At 37.9% G+C, this 16536-nt stretch overlaps 1 protein-coding gene across 1 annotated transcript in view; it reads left to right on the top strand.

The window, feature by feature from the left end:
* Positions 1–16536, top strand: part of rev3l (REV3 like, DNA directed polymerase zeta catalytic subunit) — a 137879-nt gene that overhangs the window by 103456 nt on the left and 17887 nt on the right. The window contains exons 17-27 of the mRNA XM_082148427.1: positions 71–263; positions 1031–1142; positions 10030–10145; positions 11235–11353; positions 11447–11565; positions 12442–12583; positions 13142–13386; positions 13521–13629; positions 14218–14424; positions 15058–15167; positions 16405–16519. Of these exons, the coding sequence (XP_082004553.1) occupies positions 71–263; positions 1031–1142; positions 10030–10145; positions 11235–11353; positions 11447–11565; positions 12442–12583; positions 13142–13386; positions 13521–13629; positions 14218–14424; positions 15058–15167; positions 16405–16519 (1587 nt within the window). The remainder of the gene's footprint in view (positions 1–70; positions 264–1030; positions 1143–10029; positions 10146–11234; positions 11354–11446; positions 11566–12441; positions 12584–13141; positions 13387–13520; positions 13630–14217; positions 14425–15057; positions 15168–16404; positions 16520–16536) is intronic.

The raw sequence follows: 16536 nt of genomic DNA, 5'->3' as shown, positions 1-16536 counted from the left end.
ACATGTTTAGAAATTCAAGTCCATTTTCATTTCACTATTCTCATTTCAAGTTTGAATCCCCCTACTGCAGGTACAGCACCTCACACTGATAAGCATGGAGCTTCATGCAAGGACTCGCCGTGACCTTGAGCCTGACCCTGAATTTGACCCAATTTGTGCTTTATTCTACTGCCTCAGTTCTGATGTCCCTCTCCCCAAATCTGACACTACCCAGATGACGGGGGCCATTGTCATTGATAAAGATTCTTGTGGTTCATCTGAAGGTGAGATCAGTGTTGATTTACTTACTATTACTGATGTGTACTAGTCGTGACATGGAAAAGCAACAAACTAGAAATCTCCATGTTGATGTGGCATGTGGCAACCATCTAGGCGATAAGTGAACTCTACTTGTTAGTTTCAGGGGTCATGAGGAATCAACCTTTCTGTGATCTTTTGACATATAGGTCATTATTACAAGTCTGTATACTAAAATACTGTAGATTTCAGACATAAAATCTTCACATTTGTTGAAACCAAGGTGTCAAAACTATTAATTTTTCTACTTCACAATGGCTATATTTACATGCAAACAAATAATCCATTAGTAAGCGGATTGACAACTCAATCGGACTGAAAAGCCTTCTTGTAAACACTTTAGTCGATCCGATTGAGCTTGATCCGAATGAAATTTTGATCAGAAAGGGGTGGTTTATTCCTTTTCTAATCCGACCAAGAGAACATGTAAATATTTTATCAGATTGAAAACCGAAACTGGAAAGGACTGCACATGTGCAATGATGTGGAAATGGTGTAATGACGTGCGGAACGAGCTGCAGTCGTAAATGACTATGTTATTCAAAAATTCTCCTACCACTCATTTTCTGTGAAGTGGAGCAGAACAACGTCCCATCAATCCTCACTTCATACTCTCGCCTAATCCTGTCTTAATATAAACCCTGTCTGTGAAACAAGGCCTACATGTTTTATATACTGTGCTATTCAATGTCTCTTTGTTGCTAACTTATTGTTTGTTGTATTCTTACTGTAGCCTCCAGGAGCACAGCACCCTTTCTTTTTAGATCTGGTGTGACAGGACTGCAGGTTACCTATGCCAGTGATGAGAAGGAGCTGTTTGAAGAGATCTCAAACATAGTTAGAAAGTAGGTTAACCGTGTATCTGTTGGATTTTCATTCTGTTGTGTACGGCTGCATTTTTTACAATTTATTAATTTATTATTATTTTTACCATTAATTGGATAAATTCTTTAAAAATCTATATATAAAGTAAAATACAGAAGTGTAAAAAAATTGAATCCAGTTAATGTGCTTGGGAAATAATGTCTCTCATACTGAGCAGCACACGTCTCAAAGCATCTGACAGGTCATTTCACATTACAACTTTGTTTGAAGTTCTTAATATAAAGGACTCTCATGTTTTGGACAACTTGGGTCATACACTTTTCACACAGTTGCTCACTCTGTGACCTCTATTTGTATAAAAAAAGGCTTTTCTTTCACAGCACACATGCCTGACTAATCTTATTAATTAGTTTACTTTTTATTTTCTGAATAAATTAATACATTTATTCATTACTTATTTATAATCTTATTTTCATTATCACTTTTATGGATTTCTTTTTGCAATCCTACTCGCATATACTGATATTGATAACATTTTAAATATTCAAATGTTAAAGGAATGGTTCACCCAAAACATTTTAATTGCGATTTATTCTGGTTGTTCCAAACCTTTTTTTTTCTGCTGAGCTCAAAAGGAAATGTTTTAGGTTGCTCTTTTCCATTCAGTAATGTTTCATAGTGGCCATTCTATAATGCTCCAGACAGGACAAAAATATATATTAAAAAAATTAACGTGTCAAAAAGTCGTTTTAAAATTTAACTAAAGATGGTCTGAAATCATGCAATTGTAACATATTCCACTAACCGAGTTGAAGTGAACACACGTGCAGTTTATTGAAACTGTGAACAGATACAAATAAACAAAAAACTTGACAAAGCGTGACTTGGCTTGACTTGACTTGAAATAACATAAACCTAGATTTGACTTAACTTACCAAACAGCGGGTTACATGAACAATACTAGACAAGATACAATGGGAACATGAGGGCTATATATACACACAGACTAATCACTAAACTAGGAACACAATGATAAAGACAATAAACCAATGACAGCATAGGACACATGTACAGTGTATATTTTAGGACATCCTCAGACCTCAAACATATGAAGACAAGGCATCATGCCTCAGACTAAAAGGCTTCAGTCATTGGACAAAACGGCATCACGCCTCAGACTGAAAAGCTTCAGGTCTCAGGAAAAACAATGTCAGGTGTCAGGTCTCGTACAATTAGGCATCAGGTGAAACAACCTCAGACAAAAAGGCATCAGACGTAAAGGCATCGGACGAAACGGAGTCAGACTAAAAGGCATCAGACATAAAAGCATCGGATGAAACGGACTCAAGACTAAAAGGCATCAGACATAAAGGCATCGGCGAAAACGGACTCGGGTTGAGTTTATACACTCAAAAATTAACTTGCTTTATTTCAGCATTATGCAATTCTGTTATTCCAATTGAATGTACTTACATTGGGTCAACTTGTTGGGCACAGTTTAATTTAATAGTGTCAGCCCAACTAATTTGCAATGTTTTGGACCAACTAATTTACTTAATTAAATATAGTTGAATCCATCTTATTTAATATTTCATTCATTTTAGTGACACATAATTAAACTGATAGACTATAAATAGCTATCAGCTAGCAGAACACATATTAGCATCTTAAATGCTAAGATTTACATGTTCCTTCAACCACAGCATTTGATAGTAACTGAATCAGTCCACAGCCAAACAAAATGCTCCACTCTTCTCCACAATGGTAACCCACTGTAATTTAAATGGTTCTAATAATTCCAATGTAATTGAACATTAACACAATTACACACAATCAAGTCTTCCCCTTTTCTCATTAAAACATAAAATAACACTTAATTTTAACTTTTATTCTCTCTTAATTCAACCATATGCAAAGAATGCTGGGAACTAACAAGCACCGCCAAGTTTCAGTTAATGCAACACAAATCATTCAAGTAATCCAACACAAACGGATTAAGTAAACTTAAATTTTACATATAAGCAGATTGAACACAATCAAATGAACCCTTTCATGTATGAATTATGATAACCTCAGTCAGGATTTTTTTCCTATGTGTTTTTAATTGCTCTTAGGGCATGAAAAACAAGAATTGATTTTTATTTATTTTTTTTACAAATTTTTCAAAGAGATCTTCAGATGTCCACTTGAGTGGACAGCATGCGGTTATGGTTCAAACTGAAGATATACTGTATTAAATATAAGACAATAATCAAACAGATAAAGTATGTGAATTTAACAAACTAATCAATACAATTATATCAAATCATGTGAAAACTATAAAATATATACAAAAAAATATAAATGCGAAATATTGCAAAGGCTTCATACAACTTCATACAAGTTGCACTTCGCGTATCTTTGATATCAGAACATGAGGACGTGATTCCATCAGAATTTTCTACAGCCTGTCAAGGTACAACTGTGGAAACCACTCAGATGCTCCCTCCAGTGTACCAGAGTATGTCAATTTACCCTTATTAGCTGATAATTCTGATTATGTTCAAGATGGACATGCACATTTCTATCATAGCCCTCCTCTGAGAAAACCTAGCGATACGTTCTTTCATAATCAGATTACTTTTTGATGTTGAGTAAAGAAACGCATTACAAGTAACATGCATTACATAATCAGATTACTTTTTGATGTAACAAGTAACAAAACGCATTACAAGTAACATGCATTATGTAATCAGATTACTTTTTGATGTTATGAGTAAGGAAACGCATTACAAGTAACATGCATTACGTAAACGGATTACTTTTTGATGTTATGAGTAAAGAAACGTATTACAAGTACATGCATTACGTAATCAGATTACTTTTTGATGTTATGAGTAAAAAAACGCATTACAATAACGTGCATTACGAAATCAGATTACTTTCTGATCTAACAAGTAAAGTAATGCATTACAAGTGTCATACATTATGTAATCACATGAATTTTTTTCGATGTCAATGAAAATTACATTCTAATAATAAAAATACATTTATTTACAGTAAAAAAAGTCACTGCAGATTAAGTTTTTAAGTTTTAAGTTTCAAAAACAATATTCACATTATAATTATGAATTGTAGCTGAAATATAGCAATTGATGACGTCCACTACAGGTATGAGGAATGGGTGGATATTCCGGAGCAACTTGGCATGTCTGACTGACCCTTGGCCATCTTAGTTTGGAGGGGGAACAAATCGAAACACAATGGCTTGCCACTTGGTTGCAATTTATAGGATGATGCAGCAGGGTCCAATGAAGAGGCTGATGTGCAACTTTGCCATAAAAACCCATGCAAATTCAAGAAAATGCTTTTTTAATAGCTGTCCACTGTAGTGACCACTATGCGTGAAAGGGTTAAGTTAGGGAAAAATGGCAGTTGGCGTCGCACTATACTGCCACCATCTGGATGTAAGAATGTTTTACTTAACAAAAATGGTTTGTGTTTAGACAACGCATTAGGATGTTGTACTGTTAAGTTGAGTAGGGCTGAAACGATTTGTCGACAATAAAAAAATGTAGACAAAATATCTTGTTGTCGAGTTGTCGTTTGATCTCACGTGATATCGCGATTTGACCGCTACGGCGCTGTGGCGCTAGAGTGTAATGCAGCCGTTACAAATGCTATAGATAGATTTACGATGACGTCACATTTCTCACGCAACTCCTTACGGCGCCATCTTGTGTGTCAAGTGGGTCAAGCGTTTGTGTTACGGAGCATGATAATATCATGAATCGGCATTATTCTGAACATGAAAATCATACGATTGTTCTCCGTTTGGCTGGAGTTAATGTTCAGTGCTGCTCTTGTGAACATTTAGAGGTTTTGTGCTCTGGAGATGTGACACTTTATCTAATAATTTCCAAGATGGGCTAGCTAAATGCGCCAGCTCTCATCGGCTGTCAAATCTCTGTACCCAGGCGACTGCTATCGACACAGCCCTTGAGAGGTGTTGGCTGGGCAGAAGCACACTCTGACGATTGTCCACCTTCATCACTTTCTCTGTGGCCACATCAGCTGGTCGAGCCAGAGGCAGAGGCTACACCTGGAGCACATCGCTCCGTGCCTCTGCTCTCCATCTCTCTCCTACACTTAAATTAGTTCGGAGCGTTGTGTTGTTGTTGTTTTTTTACCCAGATGGTGTTGTCTTGACACTTAGTCTAAATGTACCGTATGATAAGGGCTGTGCAGATATCAGCCGCCTGGCTACAGCGATGTGAACCGTCAATGCAGGGCTCCAGACTAACTTTTCCACGAGGGAGAGAGAGCAAGACAGCGCTTAGTTTGGAGACGGTGAAGTCTTGTTTAAACTTTCGCCTGGCTCCGAAGAGAGCGCGACCGTCTCTCTCTCTCTCTCTCTGCTCGTTCTTTCAGTTAAACATGCGCCCAGTTCATCTACATTACTCACCGATCAAATAAGACTTTGGCGGGACAAAAATTCACTTTGGCGGGCGCTAAAACAAGTTCAATGCAGGAGAATTCATGCGTGAATTTAACTGAGTAGTACATGACCATGCACTCGCACAAATGCGACCACATAAAATTTTAACTCGCACATTCTCATCATATCTTGCCTTGCAAACATCGTCTAATGTGTCCCTGTAAATAACCTTCACCTTGTCGCCAGGTTTGGAGGAATTTGTCATCGTTATCTCAACACAAAAGAGTCAAAAATACTTTATATTAACTGGCTTTCTATTAATGCAGGACAGTGAATGAGCCGTGTCTCCCAGTGGCTTACTGACAGCTTTGACACACAACATGGTGGCGCGCCGCAGAGGATAATGGGTAATTCGAGAAACGGAAACCCATCTATAGCGGTAGAAGAAAACACAGCGCTAATTATGACCTATGACGGAGAGCAAACGAATCCGAACTAGCAAGGTGTGTGAAAGTTTCACAAAACTTCAAAACCAAGAATGCTGTCGTGTGCAAAACATGCAAGGCGGAACTTGCTTTTCACGGAGCACAACATGCATGTTAAAGCACTTAAAGAGGAAACATCCCGGCACGAGAGGAGCCGGTGAGAGGTGAATGTTCTCCAGCTGGAGCTAAATAACTAGCAGTAAATCTCTTTATTAGAGAATGCAATACTACTAATAATAGCAATAATATTAACAATAATAATATAATTACAGTAATGTGAGGATTTATTTTTGCATAGAATAAAGCTTGATCGAGCTTAGGAGTCAGGGCTGTTTTATTATTGTAACACTATTAGGTATTACAGTCTTATCACTTGCCTGTATTTTATTCCATATTCATGAAGACTTACAAAAGGAGATGTTAATATCATGTCAGTTACTTTTTCATACTGTATATTAATTAAAAGGGGAATGAGAATGTCTCTGTCAGCTCAATTGTCATGTCAATTTTTATTTTATTTTATTCTTATAATAATTGTTTGCAGATTAAGTTTGTCTGTAATGCAGCTGATTAATTTTTGTTTATTTTTTCTATTGAAAGAGAACAGAATATTTAAACAATGCTTAGAGAGCATTTGTGTGTGATTTGAGTTGGACAGAAATCTGAAAACTTAAAGAGCATGACCTGGTTAGTTGGCTAGTTGGCTAAAACAACCATTTCAAAAGCTGAAGTGATTTTCTTTTTTTTATATTATAGTTTGAATATGTATAACTCAGTGTTTTAACTAATTGAAAAAGCTGAATAATCGTTCCAAACGTACTGATTAGTCGGCGGAATAATCGGTGATTAGTCGATTAATCGTTCTAATAATCGTTTGTTGCAGCCCTAAAGTTGAGACATAATTATGTGGACCTTAATAGAAAAAAAAACACTTCAAGTCAACAAACACAATTATTATAAGTAAACTAAATATAAATATATTATGTAAAGTGCACAACCTTCCTCGTTCATTTTTTTTGAGTGTATATATACACTCACCTAAAGGATTATTAGGAACACCATACTAATACTGTGACCCCCTTTCGCCTTCAGAACTGCCTTAATTCTACGTGGCATTGATTTAACAAGGTGCTGAAAGCATTCTTTAGAAATGTTGGCCCATATTGATAGGATAGCATCTTGCAGTTAATGGAGATTTGTGGGATGCACATCCAGGGCACGAAGCTCCCGTTCCACCACATCCCAAAGATGCTCTATTGGGTTGAGATCTGGTGACTGTGGGGCCATTTTAGTACAGTGAACTCATTGTCATGTTCAAGAAACCAATTTGAAATGATTCGAGCTTTGTGACATGGTGCATTATCCTGCTGGAAGTAGCCATCAGAGGATGGGTACATGGTGGTCATAAAGGGATGGACATGGTCAGAAACAATGCTCAGGTAGGCCGTGGCATTTAAACGATGCCCAATTGGCACTAAGGGGCCTAAAGTGTGCCAAGAAAACATCCCCCACACCATTACACCACCACCACCAGCCTGCACAGTGGTAAGAAGGCATGATGGATCCATGTTCTCATTCTGTTTACGCCAAATTCTGACTCTACCATCTGAATGTCTCAACAGAAATCGAGACTCATCAGACCAGGCAACATTTTTCCAGTCTTCAACTGTCCAATTTTGGTGAGCTCGTGCAAATTGTAGCCTCTTTTTCCTATTTGTAGTGGAGATGAGTGGTACCCGGTGGGGTCTTCGGCTGTTGTAGCCCATCCACCTCGAGGTTGTGCGTGTTGTGGCTTCATAAATGCTTTGCTGCATACCTCGGTTGTAACGAGTGGTTATTTCAGTCAAAGTTGCTCTTCTATCAGCTTGAATCAGTCGGCCCATTCTCCTCTGACCTCTAGCATCAACAAGGCATTTTCGCCCACAGGACTGCCGCATACTGGATGTTTCTCCCTTTTCACACCATTCTTTGTAAACCCTAGAAATGGTTGTGCGTGAAAATCCCAGTAACTGAGCAGATTGTGAAATACTCAGACCGGCCCGTCTGGCACCAACAACCATGCCACGCTCAAAATTGCTTAAATCACCTTTCTTTCCCATTCTGACATTCAGTTTGGAGTTCAGGAGATTGTCTTGACCAGGACCACACCCCTAAATGCATTGAAGCAACTGCCATGTGATTGGTTGATTAGATAATTGCATTAATGAGAAATTGAACAGGTGTTCCTAATAATCCTTTAGGTGAGTGTATGTATGTGCTTTAAATAAATGTTACACTAATTAAGTCGTATACAGAAGAGAACATGCATTTCGCAAGTGCATGTTTTAACTTTTAAAGCATATATATATATATATGCTTTAATTAAATGTTACACTAATTATGCTGTATGCAGAAGAGAACATGCATTTCACGAGTTTTATTTGCACGTTTAAAAAGTTAGATGACATATTTCAACTAGCTAGCTTGTATGTTGGCAAACTATCGTGAAGTAAAGCGTTCTTTTTTTCTTTCTTTTTTTTCTTTTATTGAATATGTATCAGATAACAAGCGGATATAAAGGACATAGAACTTCTACAGGAATTAAATTATATCAAGTATATGTAAAGCTTCACATATAAAATAAAAAAATAAAAATAAAATAAAAGACATACACAGAGGAAACATGCATCAGTGGTATTGTCAAAAATATCATCATAATATTTCAAGAATCTGTCATTTTTCTTGTTTTTAATCAACCTTAGAAACTTTAGAAATGTATCAAGTAAAGCATTCTTTCGAGCTATGAATCGCGTACATGTGATGTCACATGGGGCGGGGCAATGTAAACCTCCAAACTCCATCTGAGTCCATTTTGTCTGATGCCTTTATGCCTGATGCCTTTTAGTCTGAGTCCGTTTCGTCCGATGTCTTTATGTCTGATGCCTTTTAGTCTGAGTCCGTTTCGTCCGATGTCTTTATGTCTGATGCCTTTTAGTCTGACTCTGTTTCGTCCGATGCCTTTACGTCTGATGCCTTTTTGTCTGAGGCTGTTTCATCTGATGCCTAATTGTACGAGACCTGACATTGTTTTTCCTGAGACCTGAAGCTTTGCAGTCTGAGGCGCGATGCCGTTTTGTCCAATGACTGAAGCCTTTTAGTCTGAGGCATGATGCCTTGTCTTCATATGTCTGAGGATGTCCTAAAATGTACACCGTACACATGACAAGGGGAGCACATGACAAAACCAGGAACATGACAATGGGAAAACTTCAAAATAAAGAACATGAAACCTGAACATGAAACAAAACTCAAAACCAAACGTGACACATTCCCCCTTCAAAAAAGGTGGCACCTGACGCCTTAAGTGAACATCCACCCCAAAACCAAATCAACAGAAAGTCCTGGAGGGTGGAGGAGCGGAGGCGGTCCAGGGGGGAGAGATGGAGGGCCAGGCCCATGAAGGGGAACTGGACACGAAGCATGGCCTAGCAGTGGCAGGCCTGGGCCGTGGAGCATGGGACATAGGACACATGGCAACATAGGACACATGACAAGGGAAGCACATGACAAAAGGGGAGCACATGATAAAACCAAGAACATGACAATGGGAAAACTTCAAAATAAAGGACATGAAACCTGAACATGAAACAAAACCAAACGTGACAGCAATGGCTTTATGAGTTGAAAAGGCCAAAATTTAATTAATTCACTGAATATATTTTCCTCTACTGCCATTCAGGACTTATAATGACTTAAATTGCGGTTTTTGCTTCACACAAAGCAATCTTATGACTTCATAAGACAAAATTCACAGATAAGGGGAGCTTCTTTTTTTGTCATATGGAAAAGAAATTCCTCAGTACTCTCCTTTAGTGTTCAGCAGAAACCAACAACCACTTACTGGTTTGAAATACATGAGGATGAGCACTTTTTTCTTACATAATCTTAAAGGATGATAATAATGAGCTCTAGACCCTGTACAGCAAAAACACTCATCACATCTCATAAAACACCACCTTCCTGCAGGTTTGACCCAGACATTCTGGTTGGCTATGAGGTCCAGATGCACTCTTGGGGTTACCTACTGCAGCGTGCTTCAACCCTCGGTGTGGACCTGTGCCAGCAGCTCTCTCGTGTGCCAGGTACGGTTAGCTCAGTTAGCGGTCAGCAACCTGTTTAGTGCCCTCTGATGTGTTTTAATGAAGTATTGCTTTAGCTATGGAGTATATATTTGATATAGTAGTCTCTACACTCCCATGAGTAGTTAATACGAAATACTATACTGACATATAAGAGATTTAGGATTAGCGTTTTAAGATGTCGAACAGTTGGGCTTGGTGTGTGCATCACTTTCTTGCTTGCTGCAAGTTTTTTTATTTTTATATATACTGTATTTTTTTTAAACTTTTTTGCCATTTATTAACATGTAGTAATACCCTGACGTAGTGAGTGTTGTAAATAGTGGCAATCTAGACTCAAGTGGATGCATGTTCTACAAAATACTACCAGGTGTTAAATGCACTCTAATGTTGCAGTCCATGTATACACCGATACCACTGAAATGGGCTGTAACATCAAAGATACTATACTAGTTTTGCTACAAAAGCAAGAGTGTTTACTTTACAAACTAGTAAGATAGAGTAGTGCAAGCTCTAACACTAACTAACACTGACACGTCTAACTAAAAAAGAGATAAAAAATAAAAGTGGGCCGTGCCAGAACAAAGTCTTCCAGTGCTCTGTCTAGCCTTGTGTATTTTTACCATAAACTAAAGAAAAGAAAAAGACATTGTCCATGCAACTCTTTACATTTTATCACAAGGGGTTCTGGCTTGTCTGTGGAGAGCAAGTATAAGCAAAAGCACATTATTTGTACATCTTTTAAAATTGATTTGGCTCCACCTTTGTTATAATTGCCATTTCCTCCTGAGAATTTCTGCCGTCATTTGATAGACACAGTCCAGCCCAGACTATATCCTGGTATCAGAGGATAGACACACACACCCCCACACACACCCCCACAAAGTCCTGAGCACTTTTGATCAGAACTGCCCAGATGGATGTTAATACCAAGTGTGAACAGGGCCAGTGAAAACACACTTATTAATATTTAAAAGCCAAGGTCATGTATTCACTTTAAGAGTTGTGGCAGGCCAGGTGTTCTGCCAAATCTGTGCCTTTTCCCCATAGCCCATTTCTCAAATGTTGTATTTGATGTTATTAATGTTACAGGAGATTCAAAGGAGAATCGGTTCATGGCAGAAAAAGATGAATATGGTGCAGACACTATGACGGAAATCCATATTATTGGACGCATTGTCCTCAACTTGTGGAGAGTTATGAAGACTGAGGTTTACTTCACATTCATTCCCCCAGAATGCCTGAGCTAACACTGTTTATCTGAGTGTTCTCCTTTAAATCAAGTGCTTCCTGTATGTTTGCAGGCTGCTTTGAATAACTACACTTTTGAGAATGTGGCTTTCCACCTCCTGCATCAGCGCTTTCCTCTCTACAGCCATCGCACACTCTCTGACTGGTTTGACCACAACACACACCTGCACAGGTGAGAATGGATCTCGCATCCGTCAGATGCCAGTTACTGGTCTTATTGCAGAGTTGTTCCTTGGAATATCATTTCTCCATTCATCTTTTAACTAAAGCTAACTTCAGAATGGAATTCCAGCATACTAATTACTGCAAATGTACCATATATACTGTCTGCAGGGGCACAAAAATGTGGCATGCAGTATATGTGGTAAACAGGGGCGCCTCGCCTCATAGGGCACTACTGTGCAAAAATCATTATTTGAAAATCTCCTTTTAAGACGTCATAATCAAAAGCTAATTTAAAAATAAATAAAAGGAAACATTTTAATTTAACTTTTGTTTAGCATTTTAAAAGTGTTCAAAATTTTATTATATCAAGTGAATATCAACTGTTATCAAAGAAGCACAATGAATCTCTTATTTAAATCATGTCTACACTTTGTTTGTTAAAAAAATTAAAGAATTTGCAAGCGTTCAGAGCTCCATGATCTTGCCCTGAAAGAAAGCTCAGGTGTTTTGAGCAGAGGGTATTCTGACTGGTTTAGACACCTCTGATTGGACACTGTGCAGTTGCGGCCCTGACTGAATGGTACCAGCTATTATAAAAAATAAAGTTTGTGAAATGTGTAGACAAATGACACATTTACACTAAGTCATTGAATGACTAAATGTCATGTTAAGGTAACACATGTCAATGTCAAATAAATAGATGTTATAAATTACTGCTGATATTACTTGAAGCTAATTTGTCAAGTTGGGCACATTGCATTATGGGATACAATATTTGCAGTGTGCACGTGACATTTAATAATGTTTACTGGTCATATAAACAAAATACTGTTTTTTCCCCCCCTCCATACTCTTATCTATCTGTTGCTTTCATTTGGGTCAGGTGGAAAGTGGTGGATCATTATGTGAGCCGTGTGTGTGGTACAGTCCAGTTACTCCAGCAGCAGGACATTATTGGCAGGACAAGTGAGCTGGCACGTGTGTTTGGAATTCAGTTCTACCATGTGCTAACCAGGGGCTCACAGGTAATCATCCATCTAAAACCTGTCATAGCGCACAGATGCCTTTTAGCTATATATATATGTTAAGTTAGAGCTTATTTAGAGATATAAGCCGAATGGCTTAGTGCAGGCGCTAATGGATCCAAGGTTGTATCTCGTAAATTACCCCACTAATAATGGCCAGAATGGTACCAAACTTCTACAGTAGTACAAATAGGTTATGTACTCATAAAACGAGGGATTGTAAAGTTTGTAAGTACATCAGGAGTTTGTTTAAATAACACTTGCCTGATGGCTTATGCTACCGCTAACCCGGACGTCGAGGTCACTTCCGTGATTTGGGAAAAGCCTGTTAAGATTAACCAAGTCTTAATCTTGGTTCTTGATTCCCAACCATCATTTATTTTCTGTGTGGAAAGTTATCAATTAAGTTGTATAATTTTTTTTTTTTAAAAACAGTAGTATTTTAATTCTTGAAAAAGAGAGATTCACAGATATATATTATATTTAAGTTTTTGATTATTAGATCCATAAATACTTTTTGTAGTTTCGTGTTGGTAGTTAATCTTTTTCCTCTTGCAGTACCGTGTGGAATCAATGATGTTAAGGATTGCGAAGCCATTGAATTACATCCCAGTGACCCCAAGCACACAGCAGCGCGCCCAGCAAAGAGCCCCGCAGTGCATCCCACTGGTCATGGAGCCAGAGTCACGTTTCTATAGCAACTCTGTCATTGTGTTAGATTTCCAGTCACTGTATCCATCCATCATCATTGCCTACAATTACTGTTTCTCCACCTGCCTTGGCCATGTCGAGAATCTCGGAACGTAAGCATGCTTTTGGATTTAGAGTAAAACTACATTAGGCCTAGTGTATTAATGCAGCATTTCCATATATCTGCAGTATCTGTTGTGTGGTTCATAAATGTTTATCTATTCCACTCTCTCACACGGTCTCTCAGGTGCGATGAGTTCAGGTTTGGTTGTACATCTCTCAGAGTCCCTCCTGACCTCCTATATCAGCTCAGAAATGACATCACCATTTCTCCCAATGGTGTCGCATTTGTGAAGGTAGTTCTGAGATTACACCACTGTTAAACCTTTTAATTTAAATACTGAATGATCCTCACGAGATGAGCCATTTAAATAGTTAAATAGTTCAAATAGTTCAAGTGGAATACTAGCTTGCTACTTTCTGTATGATTTATACTGTATACTGTACTGCTTACTATTTGTGAATAATAGTATGTGAAACAGGATTTCAAAATTGTAACTGGATTGGCTTTTCAGAAACTGTCACTGGTTGATGGATACGAGACCGCAATGCACAAAGTTAACCAACATTTTCTAATGGCTTATTGCTGTTATAAAACAGTAGCGACTAAAATATGACAAAAGATACCAGGGTTCAAGGATTAATTAAAATATTGTGAATAACAATCACTATATTCAATTCTGCTTTTAGTTACCAAGCATCATAAAGGTCATTCTATGAACAGAAATTTATATGAAATATAACGGATGTGCAGTCACAGTCGCATAATTTCATCCAGCCAGATTTTAGAGCAAGAACTGTCGATTTTCAAGTAATTGTATTTGTAATATTTCTTACAACGGCAGTGTCAAAGTCAGTTGTGCTCACAGTTTGTGTGTGCTCAGTCATCAGTGCGGAGGGGTGTACTTCCACGTATGCTGGAGGAGATTTTGAAGACCAGGATCATGGTGAAGCAGTCCATGAAGGCGTACAAGAACGACAAAGCTCTATTGCGCCTGCTGGATGCCAGGCAGCTTGGCCTCAAACTTATTGCTAATGTCACATTCGGTTACACTGCTGCCAGCTTCTCAGGACGAATGCCCAGCGTTGAGGTACATGCTGTAACTTGGCATTTTAAATCACTGGTTCTTAACCCAAAAATGAGTTGCATGTCTAATGTGATCACAGATCAGAAAGGAAAAACAATGCTAGATGTAAAGAATGAATTGCAACTAACCAAATAGTCCTTAATCATTATAATAGCAAAATAAATAGGCTTATCACCTTTATAAAGGATTTTTTTAATAAAAAATTGGTTTTGTGCAGTAAAATTTTGGATGCTGAAATTCAAGAGAATTTTACAGACTGAACGGTCAAACTGTAAAGACAGTAAAACAAATAGTCAGTTCTCTTACTAGCCGTTGTCATACATTAGCATATTGTTAGGCCTACTGTATGTGGTTCATGGTTAATATTATTACACTTTGATATTTGATTTGGTTTTAAACCAATTTTAGTACTGTATTTATTTTCAACTTGATGTCTAATGTAAAATCTGGCTCCTGAAGTAAAGCCACCAATTTAAATTATATTTTAGATTTGTATTCAAATTGTGCATGCAACATTGCTCCATACCAATTAAGAAAGACTGAAAAGGCCACATGCCCAAAATTTAACAGGAGGTGTTTTGAGATTACTATGTTGCTAAAGAAATCAGATAAAATGTCTCTCTCCTGATACACCAGGTAGGCGACAGCATTGTGCACAAGGCCAGAGAGACTTTGGAGAGAGCCATAAAGATGGTCAATGACACCAAGAAGTGGGGAGCGCGTGTGGTCTATGGAGATACAGACAGGTAAAGAAATAAAACTGGATCCATTAGTTCATTTCAATAAAGATGTGACCTCACCTACAATGTTGCAAGTGGGAGTGTTATTTTTTGTAATTAGTCCATTTCCTCCAGTTTGACTCATTCAGTCTGATTTGCAGACTGTTTTCATACACTCATGGGCAAAAAAAAAAAAAAGGGCCTATCCAAAAATGGCACAATATGGCAAAATATTTAGATTGATATTAATCATAAATCACTTGTCAGGAAATTGACAATTACTGTGGGTAAAGTAACTTGGCACGGAATACTTCCCCAACTCATTGACAGCTTTTTACGAAGAAGAGTCAATGTTGATGGATTCAATGGACTTGTTCAATGGACTTGTCCTGATGGACTTGTTCTCAAGCCACTACTTGATTGTCTTTGCATTTTGGGCAGGAGCATTGTCTTGTTGAAAAATAACATCTGATCATTCCTCTTTAGGTAACCTTTCATTTGTGGGAAGCAAGCCATTCTGCAATATTCTCCTGTACTTCAAAGCATTAAATGACTATCACAGTGAAGCATCTCACAATACCAGCAGCTAAAAGGGCTCCAGACACAATGACACTCTTCCTCCATGCTTCACTGTGCTAGAGATGCATCTATTATTATACTTCTCAGCAGATTTTTTTTCATTGTGATCCATCACTCCACACACAATTTCCCATATTCCGCCAAAAAGTTCATTCTGTGTTTGAAGTTTTTCTGAGACAGCAATGGCTTTTTAAGTAGTTCATTTGCTTAAATTTAGCTAATTTCCTGACCAATAATTTGTGGTTAAGACAATTAAAACCTTAGTGTTTAGCCATTTTAGGCTTGGCCCATTTTTTTTTTTTTTTTTGCCCAAGAGTGTACATGATATCATATTACCAGGTTAACTGGCCAGTCATTGTGATGTGGAGGCACTGCCTCCCTCTAAAACGTTATCAATTGTCGTATGCTGCTCTCTTGATTGATTTTGATAAAGTCCCTGCCATGCCTGATTCGTGAGAGTGTTGTCTGCACAGAATTCTGCGTTAAAACTAAAGTAAAAATAACTCATAAAATTGCAGACAATATTAACATCAGCATCAAAATGTTCTCATTGACTGTTCCATTGTGCAGTAGTTCAGTGTCATTCAGTGTGGACAGGCAAATTGCTTGTCTGTGGAAATTTGTTTTGTGCTTGCTTGGTAAACAGTTGTATGCTGTCTCTGATACAAGTCTCTTTCTCTTTTAGTATGTTTGTGTTGTTGAAAGGAGCAACCAAGGAACAGGCATTTAAGATTGGTAATGAAATTGCAGAGGCTGTCACTGCCATCAACCCTAAACCCATCAAATTGAAATTTGAGAAGGTTTGTGAAGTGCTTTT

The sequence above is a fragment of the Leuciscus leuciscus genome (assembly GCF_965113295.1).
Source record: "Leuciscus leuciscus genome assembly, chromosome: 19".
Classification (NCBI taxonomy): Eukaryota; Metazoa; Chordata; class Actinopteri; order Cypriniformes; family Leuciscidae; genus Leuciscus; species Leuciscus leuciscus.
This window is presented reverse-complemented; position numbering and strand designations above follow the sequence as displayed.